Source organism: Leptonychotes weddellii, chromosome 1 (genome assembly GCF_054177405.1).
Source record: "Leptonychotes weddellii isolate Sample4059 chromosome 1, ASM5417740v2, whole genome shotgun sequence".
In the NCBI taxonomy this organism is placed as follows: domain Eukaryota; kingdom Metazoa; phylum Chordata; class Mammalia; order Carnivora; family Phocidae; genus Leptonychotes; species Leptonychotes weddellii.
This window is the reverse complement of record NC_138369.1, coordinates 53,467,974-53,492,939: the sequence shown is the minus strand read 5'-3', so window position 1 is coordinate 53,492,939 and position 24,966 is coordinate 53,467,974. Positions and strand designations below refer to the sequence as shown.

General features: G+C 48.2%; 1 protein-coding gene across 1 annotated transcript in view; it reads right to left on the bottom strand.

Moving 5' to 3' along the window:
* Positions 1–1,704: 1,704 nt before the first annotated feature.
* Positions 1,705–24,966, bottom strand: part of GLB1 (galactosidase beta 1) — a 79,946-nt gene continuing 56,684 nt past the window's right edge. Inside the window, exons 13-16 of the mRNA XM_081823878.1 lie at positions 23,117–23,230; positions 21,498–21,629; positions 19,535–19,789; positions 1,705–2,291 (exon numbers count right to left, since the gene is read on the bottom strand). Coding sequence (XP_081680004.1) covers positions 2,022–2,291; positions 19,535–19,789; positions 21,498–21,629; positions 23,117–23,230 — 771 coding nt within the window. The 3' untranslated portion in view covers positions 1,705–2,021. The remainder of the gene's footprint in view (positions 2,292–19,534; positions 19,790–21,497; positions 21,630–23,116; positions 23,231–24,966) is intronic.

The window sequence follows — 24,966 nt, the reverse complement described above, 5'->3', positions numbered from 1 at the left end:
CATAAATTTAGTGAAACTCATCAAGACTTACCTCCATATGGGTAAATTTTATGGTATGTAAATTACTTTTCAATAAAGCTATTATTTATTTATTTAAGATTTTATTTATCTGAATGAGAGAGAGAGAGCACGTGTGCGCGCACGGGGGTAGGGGCAGAGGGAGAAGCAGGCTTCCTGCGGAGCAGGGAGTCGGACGCAGGGCTCCATCCCAGGACCCTGGGATCATGACCTGAGCCGAAGGCAGATGCTCAATGACTGAGCCACCCAGGCGCCCCCAATAAAGCTATTTATTTTTTATGCAAGCACATGTTCTCTGGAGGAGACCCCGCTCCACTGCCTGAGTCTTCTGGAGTCTCAACAGGGAGTGTCTGGAACAGTGCAGGTGCAATTACCAACACACATAATGCCTTGCAAGGAACTGTCTCACATTTCTTTCTAAAGCTTATAACTGGGCACAGTCCTGGAGTATCATTCTATAAGTTTTTGGTAACCAGCAGTGAAAGGAGGAGTAATAAGAACATGAGTCCACACAGCACCTCCTTCACCCTGCAGCAAGCCTCAAACATCGAGTGCAGGACATCTAGACAAAGATGCTACGGAATATGGTCCTAAATAGAGTTCTAGTCTCAGTTTGTCTCAACCCAGAGATGTCTCCTGCAGCTGGCTCAGCCAGAGCTCTGGTACTCCCTGGTGAGTCTCACATATTCATTATTGATGTCTACGAGACAGGGAAAATGATTCGATCGTGAAAACATGTTGTAGATTAGCATCAAAAATCTCTCCTTTCTTCCTCCTTCAAAAACTTTTACATCTTTTCTGTAAAGGATTTAAAACTTGGGTGAGCAATAAAGAAAAAGTAAACTCTCTCTCAAATCCTTACCACCCAGATACGATCAAGTAACATTTTGGTTTACGTCGTTCCAATCCTTTCCCGTGGGAACATAAGCATGTATTGATCTATTATCTGTGCAGTGTGTGCCTGGACACTCGCACCAAAGTGGCTTGGCTTCCAATGCTGTCTCTACCACTTACAGCTGTGTGGCTGGGTAAATCGGGGAAGACGCTAGTACTTTCCTCAGTTCTCTCGAGGGATGAGTGAATGAAATCTATGATATGCTTGGAACTGGGCATGGTGTAGGACAAGTGCTCTACAAATGAGAGCTACAGCCCCATGGCAGGACACGCATATTCTGCGATGCCACGTCCCCGTGTATCCGTGTATGCACACACACCCACGTGTATGCGTGTCCACCGACGTGCGTTCAGGCCTGTGTTGCGTGGATACGTGCAGTTCTGATGTCTAAACACACCAAACGGGACCAAATTTAAGGTAATCTGCTTTTTCCACATAGCAGATCACAAAAGTGTTTTCATCTACAGATCTACATCAGCATTTTCGTGGTTACGTGGCATCCCACCGTGCAGAGGTGCCACGTTATGTACACTCTCCACGGCTGATCATTTAGGTGGTTTGCGTAACGGTTTTGAATTGCATTTATGGGCCACCTAATAGACATCACAGAAACACAAAAGGAAGTCAAATGAGGATCAGAGAAGCAGTAGTCCACTAGATCAAACCAAGACGATTTTCCATTCCTTTGAACCGCAAGTTAGTGAAGTGGCTTATTCGACCCACTCAAGTCTAGTTATGATTTAAATCAGAACTTATAATTTAATACCCACTCAACATGAAAAACAGTAACATCACTTGAATACAAATTTTATTTCACAAAAAGATAACATGATTCCACTGAAATAAAAATCAGGAACACCTTTAAAGCTTTCATTCCAACCGGGCAGATGCATCGTGCCTTCCTGTGCCACCACGCTCATCATGCATTCACGGTGGTCCCTGCCGGTGGAGGGCTGGGCACCACGAGGCTGCCCGGAAACCTCTGGAGAAAATGCACATGCTAGATCTATTTTCCAGTCGAACTTTCCAGTGAATGTTGGCATTACCCGGGGGTATGTGAGGTATGTGTAAGGCCGAAGAAACTCCAAAGGGTCACAGTGGTTAGCTATCAGACATAGTCCAGTCCCCAGTGTTGATAAGGCAGGTCTAGAGGGGGATGACTGGGGGTCGGGGTGGCACTGATAACTGGCCTGTCCACAAACTCCACAGTGCACAGCTCCGGGCCGTTGTCGCCACAGGGCGCGCGCTCCAGTTCCAGCACCATGATGGTGTTTGGGGCCGAGGTCACCAGGATGTGCCGTGGCACAAACAGAGTCATCTGGGGGCCCCGCGCTGGCCAGTATCGCCCCAGGTTAAAGCCATTAATCCATACCTGACCCTGGAGAGAGAGTGAGAGAGAGAGAAAACCATCAAGCCCAGCTGCACCGACAGCCCTGGGGGGGTCTGACGCTCGGGGCCAGCAGCGGCAGAGACAGGAAGCGCCCTCACGAAGATGTGCTCAAGCCCCAGGCCCACACCAGCCTCAGCTCCCACACCCTGCTGAGATGACTGGCTGAGTCGGGCCGGGGCTGGAGGGCAGGAAAAACAAAACGTTGCCCCAGACACCCGTTCCTGCTTCAGGACAATACACGTTTGGTGCTTCTGCCTGGTCGGTATTGGACAGTACCGGACAGCACTGTGGCAGTTTCGCCGGGTTTCGGAATGTTGTCCCGGGTCCTGGGGGACTGCTGCCTCCGTATGCCAGGCCCTCCCTGACTTCTCTGTCCACAGAGGAGAACTGCTGAGCTGTGGCCCAAGGAGATAAGCTCTAGTTCTTCGCTCCCCCTCCCAGAGGCAGGGTTCAACTATGTCGTCTGCATGCATGGGATGAACACAAGATCTGCAGCAGCTCGGGAACCCAGGCCCCAGGAGCCATCCTCAAACATGGTGGGAAGGCTACACTTGCTCCCAGGAGCAGACATGATCCCACATGCTGCAAAGACCATTTCTGTGAGTAGAAGTTCCCTCCCCTATAAAACTGAGAGGAGAAGGACGCCTGGGTGGCTCAGTCAGTTAAGTGTCTGCCTTCGGCTCAGGTCATGATCCCAGGGTCCTGGGATCGAGTCCCACATCGAGTCCCCTTGCTGAGCAAGGAGCCTTGCTTCTCCCTCTGCGTGCCTCTCTCTCTCTCTCTCTGATAAATAAATAAAATCTTAAAAAAAAAAATTAAAACTGAGAGGAGAGAAACGCCTAAAGAATAGGGAACACGTTTGGGTGTGTCTACACAGCCCCCCTGCCTGGCCTAGGGGTTGCTCACAGGGAAGGACTTAACACGTGGCTGAGTAAGTGGAACATTCTATTACAAAGAAAGGCAGGGAGGAGGGGAGATCACACACACACACACACAAACACACAGAATGAATATACGGGAGATGAAGGAAGGAAGGAAGGAATAAAGGGAGAATGGAAGGAGGGAGAAGTAAATAAATTGCTATCCACAGTGGCCGCCCTGGATATGGACACCCTGGACACCTCAGCCATGGGGTCACCTGCTGAGCCCTGACTCCTGCACGCTTCATGACCCAGATGCAGCCGCTCACCTAGAGTGACTCAGCTGCTCACTCTGGGTATTTTTCAGCCTCCAGGTGTCCCCTTTATTCTCCCTCCCTCTGGATTTCCTCCCCGGGTTCCCATCTTAGTCCTGCTACTTCCTGGCTGCCGGACGTCAGGCAGGTGACTGGGGACGGTGGAGGAAGCAGTGCTGGCTGGCGGTCAGCACGGTGGCTGGCACCGGGGACAGAGCCCAGGGAGCATCAGGCTTCTCACACTAACATAAAAAAGATCATGGTGCTCACATGCCTACAAAGGAGGCCAGTGATTGAAAACCATCCGTCTGTTGAATTAAGTCATTTAGAGAAAGGATGACAGTTTCACGGTTCTCAGAACTATTTTACTCTTGTTTTTACCACGGGATATGCTCTCTCGATCCTTCCTCCCGGGCATGGGCAATGACAGCTTTACCAGGTCCTTATCAGCTGAAGATCTGCCGGGGCCTTGTTTTTGCAGTAGTAGAGAAGAGCAGCACTTCACTTTCGAGGCTGAGGAGGAGACAGGTTCAGAGGGAGAGCAGCGGGAGGACTATGAGCGTCCTGGGCTTCACAGGTGTCCTGACCAAAGCCACGCCCACTCCCGACCGAATGACCAGGTAGACGAAGTGGAGGCCTGATCCCCTCTCGCCTGAAATTCCCTTTCAGAGGATCCAAGGGACCGTCCCTCACATCCCTTGTGCTGAATTGGGCATGTCCATCTGGAAAGCTGGGAACCGTTTCCCTGAATCCCCTTTGCCAGAGGGTTTTGGGTTAGAGTTGGTCAAAAAAGGACCCTGTTTGAGACTGGGCATGTGGAAGGGAAGCGGAGGCCATTGCTCCTGGGGGGGTTATCTCAGACACACGGCTGACAGACCCACAGGAGCACCTGCAGGTTCAGCCTGTCCTCGCTCCTCTGCTCCGTGTCCGGCTCATCTTCCTAAATGCTGCCCTGCCAACCAATCGTGCAGTAGCCTCCCTGGGCAATAGTCCCAAAGACCTCCTAGTGAGCTCCCCAAAGTACTACTCTGGCAGCTAGACTTGCTTCTGAGGGGCCCCGGGGCCGGCTTGACCAGCTTGGCAGGGATCTTAGTGTGTCTGCCTTTGATTCCCTGGCCCCTCTCCAACTTTCACTTTCTTGGCTCATCCCACATTCGTGTGAGGTCTCACTCCTACTAGGGAATACTCATATCTCCACAGACTGCACTGTGACGGACAGACAAGATCCCAAATTTTCGCTCCTAGTTGCTGATCAAAGTTGATAGGATTTTTCTCCTAATTGCTACCTTAATTCTGAACACAGCATGATCTAGTCCAGTTATTCTTTTCTCCCCCAAATGATCCACTCCCATACGAACTCTGCCTCCTGGCCCACCCAGATGATGCCCCAGTATGTGGGCATCGTGCCTTGCACATCCCCTCTAACTTTCCCTGAACCCAGGGTTATACCTTCGGTGGCCTTGGTTAATTCTGGAAAGCTGTGAACTTCTTCAGGACAAAATGTCCCTCCACTCTCAGCTCCTAACAGAATGGGCATTAAATGAAGTTTAAGGTGGCCTAGATGCCCTTCCAGGACAGGAATAAAGCATTTGGAAAGAACAAACAAGGAATTTGGAAAGAATGGGTCATAGGCCCCTAGCTCTGAAGCACCCGGCTGAATGGAACTCTCTGCAATGATGGAATGTTCCACACTGCCCCAACACAGCAGCAACTTGGCAATGGCTCCTGAGGGCTCGAAATGTGGCTAATGTGAGGAGGAACTGAATTTTCGCTTTTCATTAATTCGCATTTAAACCTAAACAGCCGCGTGTGGCTAGCACAGCGGCGGAATGGTGAGGTGCCTGGCATTTCATTGTCAGACCACAATGTCTCTGCTTCTCTCAGCCCTCACAGCCATCTTCTAGAGAAAGTCATAATCGATGCTGTCTCAGACTCCTGCACACTCCTCACAGGTCCCCCGACGCCCTTCATTAACTCTAGAACCGAGGCTCGTCCAGCAGCAAAATGAAAATCAGATGATTTTGGGGCGTTCTTGCCTCCGACCTCCTCCCCAAGGGCCCCAGGCGACCGGTGCCTGCTTCCTCCCCGCCCGGTCTGCACCACTCTCTCCCCACCTGCCCACTCAGATCCCCACTGGACTTTTCCCCGTCACCTGGACACACCAAGCTCGTCTCCCCTGTGTAGTAACTGTTCCCGCCACCTGAAGGGCTGTTCTCCCAGATCCCGAGCCTTCTGATCGCAGAGATCTCAACCCCACCAGCACCTCAGGGACAGGAGCCGTGGATATCCTCAATCCTGGGCCTTCCAGTCCAGGTCACACACTACCCCCTCAGGCTCTTCTTTCCCTTCTAGTTATTGTCATTGTTTGATCTTTGTATCATTTGTTTGGTCATTGGCTTATCAGCTATTTCCAGCATAGATTCTATGAAGGAAAAGACTTGGTCCACCTTGCTCACAATGGGACTCTCCGTGCTCAGCACAGTGATAGTTTATACCTAGAGCACCCGTCAGGGAAGACTGGCTGATACTTCTGCCTGAGGACAGATTCTGCGAACGGGTGACATGAAGTCCAACTGAAAGAATATTCCAGGCTCCTCTGCTCCCAGCTTAACAGTTTTAGAGAATCCTGTTCTCTGGGAAGAAAAATAAAATATTTGCATTGCTCCTTGATTAGCGCTGTGATTTTTTTTAGTTGTAAAAAATTACTTTAAAAGACCCAAATTTTAGGAGCACCTGGGTGGCTCAGTTGGTTAAGTGGCTGCCTTCGGCTCAGGTCATGATTCCAGGGTCCTGGGATCAAGCCCTCCATTGGGCTCCCTGATCTGCGGGGAGTCTGCTTCTCCCTCTCCCTCTGCCCCTCCCCCCTGCTTGTGCGCTCTCTCTCTCTCTCAGTCAAATAAATAGAATCTTTTTTTTAAAAAAGTCAAATTTTTAAAAATTCTATTTAAAAATACACACACTGACTATTGTTTCTCTTTAAAAAGTGATGCTGAAATTATTGGGGGCAGGAGGAAAGTATGCACATGTTAGTAAAAGTAGACTCACTCTTAATACAGTGAGCCCCACTGGGGCCCAGCGTTTCTAGAGTGAACACCAATGGCTTCTGGGGCTTCGTGGGGGCTCTCCCAGCTAAAATAGTTCCATGACAAAGTCTGACTTTCTCTGACCATGGCTTGACCCCTGGCAGACTCCCCACTCTATTACCACCAAGGTGATAATAGTTCCAATAAATGTTAGGTTCCAGGAAATATGTGACCTTCTTTGTTAATCAGACAAATGTGTGTCTGTTTTAAATTCTCTAGATAAGTACAATCCTCGAACTTAAAGCAAAAATTTCAATGGTGTTTTAAGTCACAATTTAAAAATTTTCAAATGTGCTCCAGTGTTCCTTCAAAGACAACAAACTCCGGTTGAACACACTGACTCGGTCAATCTCTGAAAGAAGTCATGGAGACACCTGGAGGACTTAAGAGTGGAACAGACCAAGGTCCATTTCTCAAGGTTAAAAGGCTCTCACCACACACAATTAATGAGTAATTGTGATGTTACTTTGGGAGAAAGAAAAGAAAAAGAAATTTTTTTAAAAAAAGGTAAAATAGTGAGGGGCTTGCTTAGATAAGATGGTAAAGAGATCTCACTGCACAGCAGTGCACGGGAGAAAATGGATTCTCCGCTTCTTTAGACCCAAAAGGGTCTGCAGCTGATGCAAACCACACTCCCTGCTTCTTCCTTGGTCTTGGAGCAATACAGAACTCTATGATCTCCCTGTATTTTATGATAGACGCAACTAGAATTAAAGCCACGAAAAAATATCAGCATAAAGATGAATCACTTTTTCCTTTTTTTTTACAAACCCCACACATAAATTCCTTTCCTTCTTAGCCCCCAAAGTTCCAGCACTGCTTGACCTTTTTAAGAGCAGCTCACCTAACAATGGGCATCATGGGGCCTCACATATCTGGAACAAAGCTAGGAACCCGCTGAGTAAAAACTGCTGTATATTTGTTACAAAATAACATACACCCAAAATTGCAGGAGACCCCCACCTTCAACTCAGAGCCTCTTTACTCCTGTTTACACGTAATTCTCACAAGTTTGTTACTAAAATTTTAAACATATTTAAATTTATTTTTTTAAAAGTAAGCTCTAAGCCCAATGTGGGGCTTGAACACATGACCCCCGAGATCAAGAGTTGCATGCTCTATGGACTGAGCCAGCCGGGCACCCCGCTTGGGTGCCAAATTAATATCTATTCGTGGAAAGAAGTTTGATTATCTAGTTTCCAAGCTCACAGGACTTGTGACTAGGAAACAATGAATTAGATGGAAATAGTAGACTTTGTAGGGGGTAAAAATAACCATAAATCAGGCCGAAAAAGCTTGAAAAGCATTATCAGATTCAGAATGAAAGTAGGGTCAACAGGGCTAAGACTTGGGGCAGGTTGCAGAAATGGTCCCAGTTCTCTGCAGCTCCCCCTATCAAGAGACAGAATCTGTTCCTCCCTCCTGTGAATCTGGCTGGTCTCGTGCCTTGCTCTGGCCAAAGAACATGGAAGAAATGACTTGTGATTTCTGACTTGGGCCTTAAGAAGCTTTGTACATCGGCATTCTTCCTCTGAACACTGCTGGTCACCACATGAACAAGTCTGGGATAGCTTGCTGGATGATGAGAGAGACATGGCCCAATCTCCTCGGTCACCTCAGTGGACAGACAGCTAACATCCGGGAGCACAGCCTCCTCGCTGACCAGAAGGGCATGGCCGGCTGAGACCAGCAGAACTGCCCAGTTTGCCAATACTCAAAATGACAAGCTGAATGAACTGTCATTCCTTTAAACCACTAAGGTCTGATGCTTTGTTATACAGCAAAAGCTAACTGATACACATCAAGGTGCATTAACATGCTACTTTTCAGTAAAGGAAATAATGTTTATAAACCCAATTTAAAAACAGAGTCATTTTCTAGTATTCAGTTCCTCTTTTACTAATCAGTCACCAGATCCCGTCAGGGCTACCTAGCAGTATTTATGCCCCTGTCAGGGTTGTTCTAAATGACTAAGTGGGAGGACACACGTGAGCACTCAGCCCAGTGACATGCAGTAAGCGCTCAATAAATGCAGCTGCTCAATAAATGCAGCTAGGGGAATTTCCCACAGTGGGACCCTTGCCCCCACCCCCACTGCTACACTGAAGTCCCAGCTTCATTCCTTCTCCCTGGACCACTTCTCCAGCAGAAGAGCAGATGTCAGGGCTAATGAGGAGGAAGAGGTGTGTTTTATTCGTAGCAGGCTGGAGGTGCCTGGGAGAATCCTAACGGCAGGCCAACACTAGTGGTTGGATATGGTTCTCTGGGTCCTCAAAAATGCTGGGTTGGAGCTGGGAATTGGGGTGTTGCTGGCACATCTGTGAGGACGACATCCCTTGGAAGTGTTAGAAAGGGGCCCAGGATCAAGTCCTGAGGACTGCAGCATGGGAGCTGAAAGAGAAGCCTGAGAAGGAAGAAAGAGGAGGAAGGAAACCCTGGAGGAATTTCGCACAGAAGTCAGGAGAAGAGTTTCCAGGGAGGGAGCGGTTCCTCATGTCAGACGTTATTGCCAAGATGTCAAGTAAGACACGGCCTGAGAAATATCCGGGGGACGTGTCAACAGGTGGTGTTGGCAAAAACAGCTTCAGAGGAGTGTGGGGGCAGAAGGGAGTTCCTCCCCATGACCCTCCACTCCAGAGTTAGTTCTACCGACTGAGTCCTTTCCCAGAAGCTCCAAATGTGGGACAGGTACCCCACCTCTGCATTCCCATTACAAGCACTGAATATATGAATAGATACCTTTTGTTTTAGAGATTGTATTTATTTATTTAGAGAGAGCATGGGCTGGGGGGAGGGGTAGAGGGAGAGAAAGAATCGCAAGCAGACTCTGTGCTGAGAGTGGGGCTTGATCTCATGACCCTGGATCATGACCTAGGCCAAAATCAAGAGTCTGATGCTTAACCAAATGAGTCACCCAGGCGCCCCTGAATATATACGTTTGCTTGCAGGCCACCTCCCGATTTGTACAGACTTCTCTGTATAGACTCAAGACCCACAGGTCTTCTATAGGATGGCTATTAGGTCTGGTAACATAGAGAACATGATTTCATTATATTGAATGTAGCTTTACTTATTTATTTATTTTTGCTATGTTTCAGACTTAATGGCTGGCCACTTCCTCTTGGAGATTAGATGATTAGTAAATACTTGAGGCTGAACATGTCTAAAACAGAGCTTCTGATCCCCGCCAGCACCCCGCCTGCCCTGCTCCAGCCTTCCCACCTCAGAAACTAACCACACCCACCCCTCCCATTACACGGGCCTCAAACTCTGGCGTCCTCCTTGACTACCTTCTCTTGAACACCATACAGGATCCTTCAGGAAACCTTGCCTTTTCTTTTCAGTATGAATCTTGCACTTTTCTTCACCAGCACCCAAGCCCACAGTTTCTTGTAGGATTGCTATACTAGCTTCCCATTAGGAATTCCTGCATCAAGCCTTGACCTCCTATAATCCATTCCCACTGAGAAGTGAGCTTTCAAAGCCAGTCAGCTCTTTGACTCTCTGCTTAATACCACCACCGGAGTGAGGAGAAGCCAAAATCTCCCCCGCCCTGACTTGGCCAACCCCCATGCCAACTCCTCATCTCCCACACTTTCCCCCTTGCTCACAGGATCTTTCTCTCTGGGCCTTCCCACTCGCTGCTTCCTGGCTCCAGAACGTTCTTCCTCTGGCTCCTCACATGGATGACTCAGTCTCATCCTCCAGGTCTCAATGGCTACCTTCTCCTAGAGGCACCCTTGACCACTCCTTACGTGGTGGCTTCAAAATATGTTCATACATTCTTAACACTTCTCCCTTCAAAAGGCAGAATCTAATTCCTATCCCAAGAACAGGGACTGGACTCAATGACTCTCTTTTAACTAACTGAACGTTGATGAAGGCTATGTGACTTCCAAGGCTAGTTTCAGCCTGGCTCTCTCTTTCCTAGATCTCTCCCTCTGGGGAAAGCTAGTCACCATGTCATGAGGACACTCAAGCAACCTATGGAGAGGCCTGTGTGGGGAAGAACTGAGACCTCCTGCCAACAGGCAGCCCCAACCTGGCAGCCATGGGAGTGAGTCACCTTGGAAGTGGGTCCTCCTGAGCCAGTCAAGCCTTCAGATGTAGCCCTGGCTGATAGCTTGACTTCATGAGAAACCCTGATCCCAAACCACCAGGCCAAGGTGGTCCCAAATTCCAGACCCACAGAAACTGTGAGCCTAATAAATGTTTATCATAGTTTTAAGCCACTAAATTTTAGGGTAAAATTTGTTACAGAGCAATAGATAACTATTAGAAGATAGCAACATCTTCACCCCTATACCTCACTTTAGATCACATCATCACATTTAATTTCTTCCTAATTGTTATCACTATCTGAAATTATAGCATTTAATTATGATGTCTTCCCCAGTAGCAGTGCCCTTGCCTATCTTGCCCACATGCTGAATACCAGTCACCAAGTACCTCATAGTTTCTGGTACTTTCCACACACTGTTGCCATATTTGATCATATCACTTTGATGCTTAAAATTGCCCCTAGTTCTACAAAGGTCTCAAGATAATATCCAAATTCCTTGACATTTGAGGCCATGAAATCACCTTTCCAACTGCACTTTCTATCACTCCCTTCCTGGTTCCTTCTAGGATGTTTTCTGTGACACCAACCAATTCTCCAATTCTCTGGACACCAGCTGCATGTCCAACAATTCAATTATGACATAACCTACCTGGAGCAGGGGTCAGATCCCGTAAGTTAAAAGGGCTCTGACCCACACTTCTGAACTACCAGCTACAAATTAGGGGTTCCTATAACCTCCTCCTCAGGCTCATAATTTGCTAGAATGGTGCACAGAACACAGGAAAACATTTTACTTACATTTGCCCTCACCAGGTGTATCTTCCAGCACCTGGATGTGTTCACTCACCAAAAGTTCTAGAGTTTTTACAGAGCTCCATCTCCAGCCCCCAATCCCTACCCCAAGAAGTCAGAGGTTGGGGGGTGGAGCTGAAAGTTCCAATCCTTTGATCACTTGGTGTTTCTGGTGATCAGGTCCCACTGGCACCAGAAAGACCAAATGATGAGGGTATTAGAAATTTCAAAAAACAAGATGCAGAAATAATTTAAATATATGAAGGGATTTTTGTCAGCCTTTTTTTTTTTTTTTTAAGATTTTATTTGAGAGAGAGAGAGTGAGCACAAGCAGGGGGAACGGCAGAGGGAGAGGGAGATGCAGACTCCCCGCAGAGCAGGGAGCCCAACGCAGAGCTCGATCCCAGGACCCTGGGATCGTGACCTGAGCCGAAGGCAGACGCTTAACCGACTGAGCCACCCAGGCACCCTGTCAGCCCTTTGTTAGAAATTCTTTTATTTCATGATTTTTTACATCTTGAAAGAGGGAATACTTGCCTTTAAAAAATAAAATTACTTTTAGTCAGTATTCTATTTGGATTCCTAGCTTTCAAAGCATAATTCTGGCCGAGGGAAGTGGGACACGACTCCACCACTCTCATCCTCATGCTCTGTCCTGCACCCAAAGCTGCCCCGAGAGGATAATACATGCAGGTAGGCTGTGGCGGATATGGCCACGGGGCTTGGGCACAGCATACGGTGGAGAGAGAAAGAGCACAGAGGCGCTGCGGTGGCCGAGCAGGACACCTGAAGCACAGCACACATGACACAGCCAGGACACCGCCTATCTTAGGGAGCTGTGGTCAGATAAGAGTTCTGTGCAGCCGAAACACTGGCCTGTGTCTCCTGCAAAGAGCAAAACATGCCTGACCACTTCCCACTGTAATCCCAGTTTGATGGTTGGGCATTTAACCAGAAAGCCACATCCTAACCAGAAGTGATCTTTTTTTAATCGCCCTTATCAGTGACTTTGTTCACTAAATCTAGGCAGTTTCTTCATATCAACTGAAGAGCACAAGCCCAGAGGCTGGGACAGGACCTCCCTGATGGAGGAGGGCGGCAGAGGGTTAGCGTGTCCAGAGGCAGGGTCCTAGGAATGGCTCCGGCTTCACGTGTCATTTGGTCCACCCCTACCCCCACCCCCACACCTGCCCAAGTGCTCATTCTCCCAAAAGCCAGAACTCAGTGGTCTGTGGGGTGGGTTCTGTTTGTTCTGCATCTGTTGATCTTTCAGAACCTCAGAAGCTGGCCTGGGACTGTCCTCAGTAAGAGGGACAACTGTTCACCAGAAAATAACAGAAAACAGAGGGACGCCTGGGTGGCTCAGTAGGTTAAGCGTCTGCCTTCGGCTCAGGTCATGATCCCGGGGTCCTGGGATTGAGCCCTGCATCATTATTGGGCTCCCTGCTCAGTGGGGAGTCTGCCTCTCCCTCTCCCTCTGCCACTCCCTCTGCTCATGTTCTTTCTCTCTCAAATAAAATCTTTAAAAAGACAAGAAAAGAAAAGAAAACAGTATGAACAGTGTGCACTGTCTTAAGTGTATGTGTGACCTTCGGACCCACGTAACCCAGGTCCACAAATCCCATAGATGGGCCTTCGTGTCTGCTTTATTGAGATATACTTCACACCCCATACAATTCACTCATCTTAACGATACAATTCAGCGGCTGTGAGAACACTACAGAGCTATGCAACCATCATCATAATCAATTTTAGAATACTTTCATCACTCCGAACAGAAACCCTGCACTCCCCATCCTCCCTCCCCACACCCCTCCTTCCCTGCTTAGGCTACCACTGATTTTTCTGTGTCTGCAGATTTGCCTATTCTGGACATTTCATATAAATTAAACCTTCCACATGTGTGGTTTGTGATTGGGTCCTTCCATTTAACATGCTTTCAAGGTTCATCCATGTTGTAACATATATGATTACTTAATTTCTTTTTATGGCAAATTTATTTTCCATTACTATATATAATAAACATTTTGTTTATTCATTCCAGTGGATGGACATTTGAGCTTTCCACCTTCTGGGTGATTCTGGATAATTCTGGATAATGCCGACTTGACCATTTGTGTGCTAGTGTTTGAGGGGACATATGCATTCTATGGGCTTTTGGGGTTTCAAACCTTCTGACACATTTGGAAATATCACGTGTCTATGTACCTTCCAAACATGAAGGTGTGGAACATCCATCAGACTGACAAGATTAGTGCAGAGCCCCTGTCTACATACTTAGCGCAGCTCCTCATTGGCCTTCCAGGCCTTGTATGTTGCTGCCTGCCTTTCCCCACGGGCCTGCAAGTCGGACGGACTTGAGGGTCAGGGAGCTGCACTACCACCTACTTCTGCTCCTCATGCAAGTTCCTTAGCTCTCTTGAGCTGCTCCTCTGCAAACTAGAGCTGATGACAGGATATTGCACTCCTCCTGCTCTTTTGGTGATTACAGAGGTCGTGTGTCCAAAGTGCTGAGCACCATGCCTGGGTCAGGTGTGACACCTTTATGACCTGGCCAAGGTGAAGCCCCTCTGACTTCCAAAGATGTCTCATGCTTTTCCACGTCTGCACCTTTGCATCTACCATTCTCCCACTTAAAATTCCCTCCCTGACAAAACTCCCTCTGACTCCGGGGAAGGGCTGTCCGTCTGTCAGGTCTGCTGTTCATCTATTCTGTGCAGCCGAAACACTGGCCTGTGTCTCCTGAGTCACCCCACTCTTCTCATCGTTCCTGTCACGCACAGCTTCTCTTTCTGCTTCACATCTCCTGAAAGTTCTTTCTCTTAAAGCACGAAACTGATACCACCTGGGGAGCAATGGTTTGTCTTCTCGTCCGCCTTGGCCCTATACCCACAGCACCCTGCAAAGCCCCTCATCACCTACAGGGCTGCCTGAGGGCCTCCACTCCTCCCACCTGCTTTCTTCCCTGGTTGGGGGGGAAGGCGCCCAGGGGTGGAGGAGCTCAGCAACACAGCCACCTGGGCACCCTTCCACCTAGAGCATTTACAGAGCAACCAGACCCTGGGAGGTGAGCAGAATGGTGAAGAAGCTGAGCACTTTTAAAAAATGCCGCTTCTGCAGCTTATGACCCAGTGGGTGAAACCGAGGTGCCAGCCGAAGTGTGATGAGTCCAGGAGGGGCACAGAGGGGGCTCAAGGGAGGGCTGGACTAAGGGTCTAGGAAGGCCTCTTAGAGGAGTTAAGGCTGGTCTTGACAGATGAATACGTGATGGCTGGGTGGGCAGAGTGAGGGAGTGAAAAAGCACGAACAAAGGAGATATATGACACAGCAGGACACCAAAAGGGAAAAGGGGACAAGGAGGGAGGGGAGGAAAGGAGGCAGCAAGGGAAGAACAAGCCTGCTGGCTAAAGTGGGAAGGTCCAGAGAGGGTTTTAGTTCGTTTTGGGGTCTTAGAGCCCCCAGATGTTACTTCTTGGCTGCAACCCGGAAGTTGGCAGAGGAGACTGAAAGGCTGACATGCTGCAGGACAGTAGGTTCGAGAGCAGGATCCTGGCCTGAAGGAAGAAGGTGGGGAGGGGATTCAGAGCTTAGACTTCCTCCTAGGGCCACCGGGCAGGAAGTGAGGGTACAGGCCAAGATAAGTCTGACAGGAAGCTGGGGGAACAAAGGAGTTACACTTGATAGCAGTCAAGGAGGGTGAGTGGGTGGGGGAGGAGTACGGTGGCTAAGGGGAGAGGTGAAGGTTAGAAAGACCAGCTGGGGAAGGTGGAAGAGACCAAAGACTGCTGGGCAAGTTGGGGGCCTCCAGAGGCTGGAGAGAGTGAAGGGATAGGGGCCCTCATGAGCATGCTGGAGAGGCCCCCTGGCAGTGCTCAGTCACTGGTGAAGGAGCAAAGGCCGATTGTGGACCCACTCAAAATAGAGGATGAACAAGGAGACAGAGCAAGGGGGCCAGTGGATTGATGGCTTTTAAAAAATATTAGTAGTGGGGGCGCCTGGGTGGCTCAGTCGTTAAGCGACTGCCTTCGGCTCGGGTCATGATTTCAGGGTCCTGGGATCGAGCCCCGCATCGGGCTCCCTGCTCGGCGGGAAGCCTGCTTCTCCCTCTCCCACTCCCCCTGCTTGTGTTCCCTCTCTCACTGTGTCTCTCTCTGTCAAATAAATAAATAAAATCTTTAAAAAAAAAATATTAGTAGTGATGTCTAGACTGGATAGGGAAGAACTGTGGCCTTAATGGGGGAGAGTTTCAGGTCATCAATAAGATCCAAGAGCAGGCTGGAGGGCATGAGAGTTTGGGGGATAGAAACACGTAGCAAGAGAGAGGATATCACAGCTTAAAATTCTGGAGGTACGTTCACCAAGATACACCATGTGCTCGGTCATGAAACAAGTTTCAATACATTTAAGAAGACCGTGGAACCATCACCATGATTTAATTTTGGAACATTTCCATCATCCCCAAAAGAAACCCCATATCTACTTGCAGTCACTCTCCATTCCCATTCAGCCCCAGACAACTATCAACCTACTTTTTCTTCTCTACAGATTTGCCTTTTCTGAACATTTCATATAAATGGAATCCTACAGCATGTGGTCTTTTATGTCTGGCTTCTTTTGCTTAGCATGTTTTTCAGATTCATCCACATTGTAGCGTGTATCGGTAGTCTGTTCTGTTTTACTGTGGGACACTATTCTTTTGTATGGATATACCACATTTTATTTACCCATTAATCAGTTGATGGACATTTGAATTACATCCAGTTTGGGGTTATTATGAATTATGCTGCTCTAAATATTTGCACAGAAGTCTTTGAGTAGACATAGGTTTTCATTTCTCTCAGGTATACACCCAGAAGTGGAACTCCTCAGTCCGTGTTTAACCTTTGAAGAAACCCCAAACCGTGTTCCCAAGTGTTTGTATCATTTTACATTCCCACAAGTGACATAGGAAGGTTCTCACTTCTCTATATCCTTGCCAAAATTTGTTATTGTCTATCTTTTATTAGTATAGCCATTCTAGTGGGTGTGAAGTAGTATTTCACTGTGGTTTTGATTTGTACTTTTCTAACGATTAATGATGTTGAGAGCATTATACATGTACTTATCGGCCATTTGTATATCTCCTTTGGTGAAATTTGCACATTTTTTGACTGGGTTGTTTATCTTCCTATTATTGAGTTGTAAGAATTCTCGATGTATTCTAGAAACAAATCCTTTGCTAAACATATGATTTTCTCCCATTCTGTGGCTCGGATTTTCATTTTCTTAATGATTTCTTTTGAACAGCAAACATTTTTAATTTTGATGAACTCCAATTTATCACTTTTTCCTTTAAGGGTCATGCGTTAGGTGTCAAATCTAAAAAATCTTTTCCTAGGGGCGCTTGGGTGGCTCAGTTGTTAAGCATCTGCCTTCGGCTCAGGTCAAGATCCCAGGGTCCTGGGATAAAGGCCCACATCGGGCTCCCTGCTCAGCAGGAAGTCTGCTTCTCCCTCTCCCACTCCCCCTGACTGTGTTCCCTCTCTCACTGTCTCTCTCTCTGTCAAATAAATAAATAAATAAAATCTTTTAAAAAAAAAGTCTTTGCCTAATTGAAGGTCATAGACTTTCTTCCTTCTTCTAGAGGAGTTTTATAGAGAAATTAAATTAGAAATCAATAAAAATAAGATGCTAAAAAAAAACCCTTACAAATATATGGAAATTAAATAACACATTTCTAAATAATCTATGAGATTATTTTTTTGAGAGAGAGAGAGAGGATGCAGGAGGGGGGAAGGAGAGGGAGAGAGAGAGTCTTAAGCAGACTGCACGTTCGTTCAGTGCAGAACCTGACATGGGGCTCAATCTCACAACCCTGAGATCATGACCTGAGCCAAAATCAAGAGTCGGACGTTTAACTGACTGAGCCACCCAGGAGCCCCAAAAGGACATTTCTTAAACAAATGTTGTGCGCATCTTTTTCCCTCTTAAAAGTGATTTATATACTTTTCTCCTCTTCTCCTTCAGGGTCAAAATTCTCAAAAACAATGTGTATATTCAAGTATCCAAATTTATGCTCCTGGGGTGCCTGGGTGGCTCAGTCATTAAGCATCTGCCTTCGGCTCAGGTCATGATCCCAGGGTCCTGGGATTGAGTCCCTCATCGGGCTCCCTGCTCCGCAGGAAGCCTGCTTCTCCCTCTCCCACTCCCCCTGCCTATGTTCCCTCTCTTGCTGTGTCTCTCTCTGTCAAATAAATAAATAAAATCTTAAAAAAAAACCAAACAAACACATTTACGTTCCCAAGTTTGTTCCTTTATCTGACACTCCTCAGTAGCATGCAATGCAGCCTGTGGATGCCCCACTCCCATACACTTGCTGAGGGTCCCAGGGAGCTCCGTGTTACTACATCCCGTAGAAGAGCTCCTGTCTTTCACTCATCCCCTCAGCAGCACAAATGCCAGTTTTCCTCCTCACTCTCTGCCCGCCATGTTTGTGCCTCTTTTCTTCCTTCCGCATCCTTTCTCCTTAGGGGATCTCCTCCATCCCATGTCTCCATGACCATCCACACACAGATGATCTGATACATATATTCCCAGCCCAGATCCCTCCTCCAACTTCTCCATCCACAGATCCCACAGCCCTCCTCCAGTATCTTCTCTCAGCTGTTCTCAAAGGCCTCTCAAACTCAATCTGTCCAAATCCAACTCATGATCTCCCCCTGCTAGCCCATGTTTTCCTCTGAAAACTCTTCTTTCAATAAATGGTACCATCTGCCCAGCTACCAGCCTGGGACCTAAGAGTCATCCAGGATATGTCCTTCTCTCTAAACCCCAATAACCAATCCATCATTACATCTCATTGATTTAACGTCACACATCTCTCAGATAGTTGATATCATCTCCATCTTGGCTACCACCATCCTAGTCTCTCACTGAGACTACAGTCCAGTCACCTAGATAGCTTCCACAAATTCACAGGTGCCCTCACCCAGCCCTCTCTGTACCCTGGGGTCAGAGAGGTTTGTCCCATCACAATCATGTGATGGCACCCTCCTGCTTCAAAGGCTCTCAACACAAAGAAAAACTTTAATTGGCCTATTCCAATCTCATCTCTACCCACTTTCTAGTCTTCTCTCTGAACCACACTCCACACCTAAACCCTACATTCGGGTCCTTTACCAGGTCCTCAAGCTCCTCATTTCCCCTATGACCACATGGCCTTTGCACATGCTATCTCCTCTGCCTGGAATATGTTTCCCTCCCCCTTTTGCCACATTAATTCCTTCTTATCCTTCATATCTCTGTCAAGCATTACTCCCACAGGGAAGGCTTCACTGACCTTCCTGACAAGGTCAAATGCCCCAGTTATTATCAACTCCCATATTTCTTCTTACCACTCACTGCAGCTACAGTCTCACCATTTAATTTGGGTGATTATATGATTTGGGTCTGTCTCCCCAACTAGCATGTAAGTTCCATGAGGGCAAGTCATTGTATCCTTACTGTTCATCGTTGTATCCTTAGCACCTGGCACAAAGCTTAGGCACGGAGTGGCCAGTGAAAAATACTTGTTGAATGAATAACTGAGTCATGGTAAGGTCACCCAAGATGAAAATAGGACTGAAGTAAAGAAGACAACAGTGAAGGAAGACATGCAAACGTCTTCAAAGAATAAAGGGGAGGGAGGGTGATCAGGCAGTAAAATGGCCAAGGAAGAGCAGAAGATCATGCAGACAGTGGTGGATGTCCCAGGGTGTAGGGCTGGTGGGGTGTCGTGGGGGTACAGAGGTAGGCCCGGACAAAAGAAAAACAAGTTCTCCCAGTGATTCACCCCTTTGCCTGGACCAAATCTTCTCCAAGAGAAAGAGAAAGTGTCCCTCATAAGCAGTATCCAAAGGAGCTAGAGTTTTTCTTACAGGAAGCAGGAAAGCCATCATTTGCTCAAGGAAGTTGTCAGTCAGTGAAAATGGGGCAGAGGGTACATATTCAAGCTGGCCATTGAGTCTCTGAAGATCGGCCAAGGTCCCACTACTGAGGAATGGATAAACTAACACGGAAAGCCCTCCACTCCCGAACTGTCACACACCATCTCATCAGCAGCTCTTTTTGATTCTTTATCACTTTCCACGAAGACACGTACCTTGGTCCATCCAGGAAATTGGATAAAGGTGTCCTGGGGCAAGTCTGGGATCCCACTGGGAATAGAGAAGTTCCCCGTATAAAAGGCCGGCAGCGTGTAGTTAGACGAGCTGTGGGCCAAGGCTTTATCATGGCGTCCATTGTTACAGCCATGCCAGTCTCCCAGGTGTCTGCGCACCGCATCCTCAGTGTCCAGTGGGAAGATCATCCAGTCCGTGAGGATATTGGAACCAAGGGTCAGATTAGAAATAAGACCCTGTAAAGGAGAAACACAGCAATGAGCTGGGGTGGGAAGCAAAAGGCTTCAAGTGTCTCTGTGTCCCTCCCTGAATTCTTGAGGAGAACAAACTAGGATATGAAACACCAACAGTAAGTGAGACTCCAACTGTGCATATGTCAAAGTGACATCTGGCTTGAGGCCAGAGCTTCTGACCCCGTGACCCCCGATCTTCAATGTTTGGTTCAGAGTCACTGCTGAATGGAAGGGATGATGGCATCTGAGGCACGGGAGAATGAATGGAGTCAGGAATGCAGAAGAACACCTAGCCACTATAATGGGGGCTGGGGGGGACAGATTCTGCCCCCTCATATGACCAGGAGCAAGTCTTGGCATTAAGCCCCTCAGCAGCACTCATGGGATGATCACGCCTGAGTCCATTCACCCACCGTGGGACTCAGTGAGGTAACCATAAACGAGGATACTTTGATATCTGTGGAAGGATAGAAAGGAAGTGATGATGAAGGTGAACAGCTGGCTCTATTCATCCAGCTGGGTCAGCAGGCCGGGGTGTCCACGGCACCGGCCACTGCACTGAAGCCTATGCTCACGGCTCACCTAGCTTCCTCTCTCCCGCCTTTTACATGGTGAACTTCTCCATTCCCCAGGAGATCCCAAATTCATCCCAGGACAACTCTCAGTACCAAGTCTCAACTGCCCCCTTAGTAATTCAATAAACATGAACCAGGCAGCTGTGTGCGGGTCCCTTGCTGGGTACCGGGACCCAGAGACTACACAAGAATCCCTTTCACTCCGTGTGTCAACATGGCCTGTGACAGCCAAGCAGGAAGGCCACTAACTACAGCCTGAGCACAAGGACTTTAACGGGGACATTTCTACTGGAGGTAAAGGTTGCCCCACACGGCCATTCTCTAAGAGGGTAATCGCCTTGCCTCTGAGCTGCACCAAGAGGGTCAGGAAGTAGCCCCATACACCAGTTCTGTCCTAGAGCGGGTGGTACCATCAATCCTTCGATGCGGGCCTTCTCTCTTCTAGCAGATGGTGAGCCACCTTTCGGGAAGCCTGTATCTCAACATCTTTGCATGCCCCAAAGCACCTTGCGGAGCATCTTACAGAGTATGAGCTTAACAAGTGTTTGCTGAATAATGCTCGAAAAATGTTTTCCAAGGAACAATATTCGGGCTAGGGCTAGACACCTGGACACAGAGTAACCAGCAGGGATGAGAGGCCGTGCATCAAGGGAAAGGCTTTCTACGATTCAAGACATTGTCATGGACTGTCCATACCCAGAAAACAGAGCAGACCAAATGCTAGGCTGGCTTTGTCGGAGATCAAGTGCCTTTCGAAAGTGAGCTGGGTCTGTTAAGCAAAGGAGCAGCACGGTGCAGTTGCTTCCTCCTTCTGTTTCTTCCTACCGGGTGACTGAACCTGAACACAAAGCAAGGGTTCTCTTTGCAAAGCACAACTTTCTCATCACCTGCAGAGGAAAACAGGTCTTCAAAATAACCCAACTCTGAAGTTGCAAAACAAATCACAGTAGGTTCACTTGCCAAACTTGGCAAAGTGTGCACGGTTTTAAAAATCGCTTTTGTGTGTGAACAGGGCTGGAGGAGAAGAAGGTATATGTGAGTTTTTAAATGGCTTTCCAGAACCTTCCTCGGGTGGCAGCACAGGCACAGTTCTGTCAAACTTTGAACCTCATTCCTGACAGTGAGGTCGGTCCTACCTTAAAATCATTGATATCTCTGCCATAGTTCACACGTCCCATGTTCTCCACCAGAAGGTCCAGAGAGGCTCCAGCTTTCCCGGTGATGTTCAGAGTGATCACCTCACTTCGATCCAGGACTCCCTGGGGCACCTGCGGGGTCAGAGTCCAGTGGGAATTAGCTGGGGTGAGAAGGTCAGCAGAGCACGGCTTGCTCAGTCATCACACTCATTTTCTTGTCTCGAAGAGTCACCGGACTTGGGAGGCAATGCTCTGATGGCCCCTTTGCCCAAGTCACCGGCCGGGTGGTCAAGTTCCCCCCACACTGCTTCTGAACCAGGCAACTCAGCAGATGCAGCTCCGAGCAAGGGAAGCTCTAGGCTAGCTTCCTTTGCTCTGGGGTGTTTTGCTGCACATCTATTTTTAATAGGAAGGGAATGGAGGCAAAAATTCCAGGAAGGGGTCCCTGCCACAGGAACTGCTTTGTGTTCTCACAGCACAAAAGGCAGTCATGAAAAGCAGCTTCTAAACAGCAAGGAGAAATGAGACAAAATCAGATAAATGAGATAAAATCAGAGAGTTAGGTGGAGTAGTCTCACCTCAAAATACCTGATATGGTGCATTAACCATGTAAATTATAACAGAGAGTGAGAAAAAACAACAGGTATTTTAGCAGCAACATATTCCTAACTTTTTGAAAGGGGAGGTTTTTAAAAAAAAAAAAAAAATGAAGCTACACTGACTATAATTCACTAAGACAACCCCTAAAATGGAACTCAAGAAACTGCCATCAGTATACACATGGGCAATATACACATAATGTCCTAGAAACTTGCTCCCACTGAAATGAAAGCCTTTGATCACAAGAGAATGGAAACATTTTTTTTAAGATTTTTTTATTTATTTAACAGAGAGAGACACAGCGAGATAGGGAACACAAGCAGGGGGAGTGGGAGAGGGAGAAGCAGGCTTCCCGCGGAGCAGGGAGCCCGATGCGGGGCTTGATCCCAGGACCCCGGATCATGACCCGAGCCGAAGGCAGACGCTTAACGACTGAGCCACTCAGGCGCCCCGAGAATGGAAACATTTTAATTTAAAATTTCTGAACAAATTGCCTCGGTTCGAACAATCTCCTCATGTGTTCTTTCACATGATTATTTCAGTGTGTCTTTGCTGTGTTTGGAGACAAAGATCTCTGCGTATTATAGCGATCGTTATCATGAACAGTGCTGTAGAATGGGATTTCTCACACAGGATGAAGGCGCAGGGTTAAATGAATCAGCGCTCCAGCGTGTACAACACGGACCCTGTTCTCAAGGAGCGAAGGACACACGGGCAACATTCTGTGATGGGGCAGAGAGGGTGGCGTGGACTGGGGAGACCGGGGAGGTCTCTGAGAAGAGCGGAGCCTTGAGCACTCCCCTCCAGGTTCAGATGGGTGAGGGGGCATATTCCAGGCAGAGGGAGCATGGGTGAGGCCACATTGGCAAGCAAGGGGGCACAGCGAAGGGACATCAAGAGGAGGCGCAGAGCCCGAGTTTGGAAAGGTGGGCAATGGCCTGGAATGCCACATTACCAAGCGCAGACCACATGTCGCCCTGCTGGGGCAGACAAGCACACAGCTCAGAGACAGCTCTTACCCCATCCACGGCGACGTAGGCCCGGTCGTGGACTCCACTGAGGGGTGACGACAGGGGTGTGGGGTCACTGCAGTCTTGAGGAAGCGTTGTTCGGTACAGCACAAACCCAAAATACTGGTTAGAAAAAGACATAAGAAAAACACATCACTCTTTTAAAGATACCCTGGTCACCTCGATCTGTGGGAAAGCGATGTTTCTAAGAGGTTTCCCAGCCTCCCACAAAAATTCAGTCTGAATGAAGGGACCCGGCTTACAGTTTTAGATCAGACACTAGCACGGCAGTAACAGCAAGGAACCCACATTTTATCAGACAGCCCTTTCCCACACGAGGAAACCAGACTCTGGAACATGTTTGATGATTTGCCCAGAATCACTCGGGGGGATCCTATCATATATATCGAAAGGTTATTTCTGGTATCTCAAAAACACGACACAACACAACACAACAACCAAAAAGACAAACCGGGTCGCCTGGCTGGCTCAGCAGGTAGAACATGTGATTCTTGATCTCGGGGTCGTGATGTCAAGCCCCACATGGGGTATAGAGGTTACTTAAAAATAAAATCTTAAAAAAACAACAACAAACAAACAACAACAAAGCCAAGAATGTTCGGTAAAACATTTTCCAGGTTCTTGGGCTACATGTGCTCTAACATACAACACAAGAGTCAACCAGAAACTGTTTAAAGTGGAGGGCCGGGGGTGGCGGGGATAGAGATAGTGAGAGATGGGGGTGTAGCCTGTTGCTAAGTCAGAAAACAGTCGCATAGATGCTGGTATCCCTGGTCTGAGAGGAAGGCGCCAGACTATCAGCCCCAGCAGCAACAGCACCCTCAGCCTCAGCTGGTGACGCTCTTGCTGCGGACTTTGGCCAGGGTGAGCTGGATCAGACCCCGCCATACAAGAGCATCCAACAGACATCCAGCATGGGGCAGAGAAACAGTTCCTCGTGTCTAGGGCCCAGAAAGCAAGGAAGTGCATCTCGGCAAATGCAAACACCTTTGCATTTGATCTGGAGGAGCTGAAAAAACCCCAACGTTAACCCACGTTCCTGTGTTGCAGGAAAGGGCTGAATTCAAGAAATGTCCCTGGGGCCATGACCCCAGGCTTCAGGCACAAGGATGCCTCCCCTCCCAGACCCCAAATCTCCAGCTCTTGTTTTTTGTTTTTTTTCTTTTCAAAGTAACCAAAGTGGTAAGTCCTAACTGAGAGGCTGAGGAACACTTTGTGCAGGGCTTCAACGAGGGGAGCAGAAGCTGCAGTCCTCCCTGCGAAGGTGGCTGAGGCCACCGAAGTGGGGGATGGGGGGGCGGGCAGCTGCAGAGGTAACAGGGCTGCACCCTATTCCCTGCAGCTGGGCCCTCGATGGGTTTCGCTGGAAATAAACATCCAGCAGGCTTGCCCCAGACCTGAAACAGCCAGGGCCCAGGGAGTCCCCCCCGTCCTCGAGCACTGCCTTGGCCAGAGATCGCAAAGCAGGAGGGTCCGGCCAAGAACAATGAGTACAAGTGTCTCCACACCAACCTGGAACCCACTTCCCAGGTTCCAAGTGCTCTAGTGACCATGTCTTGCCGAAGTGCTCCCCTACGAGGTGGAGAAGGCGGGGTGCATCCTAGATGAAGATGTGGACACATAGCCTGTGTTGGCTGGAGCTAGAGCAAGAATTCTATCCAGTGTTAACGAGAGGGGGCTCATTACTCATTTTATTGATCACAGAGTTGCTGGAATAAAAATCACAAGTGTAAAAAGTAAGTCACTAGGGGCAAAATACACTAAACTAAGATTAGATATGCCATTGTTTTATCACCTTCCAGAAGGGGATCTCCACAGACAGTCAGTGAAGGGGGTTC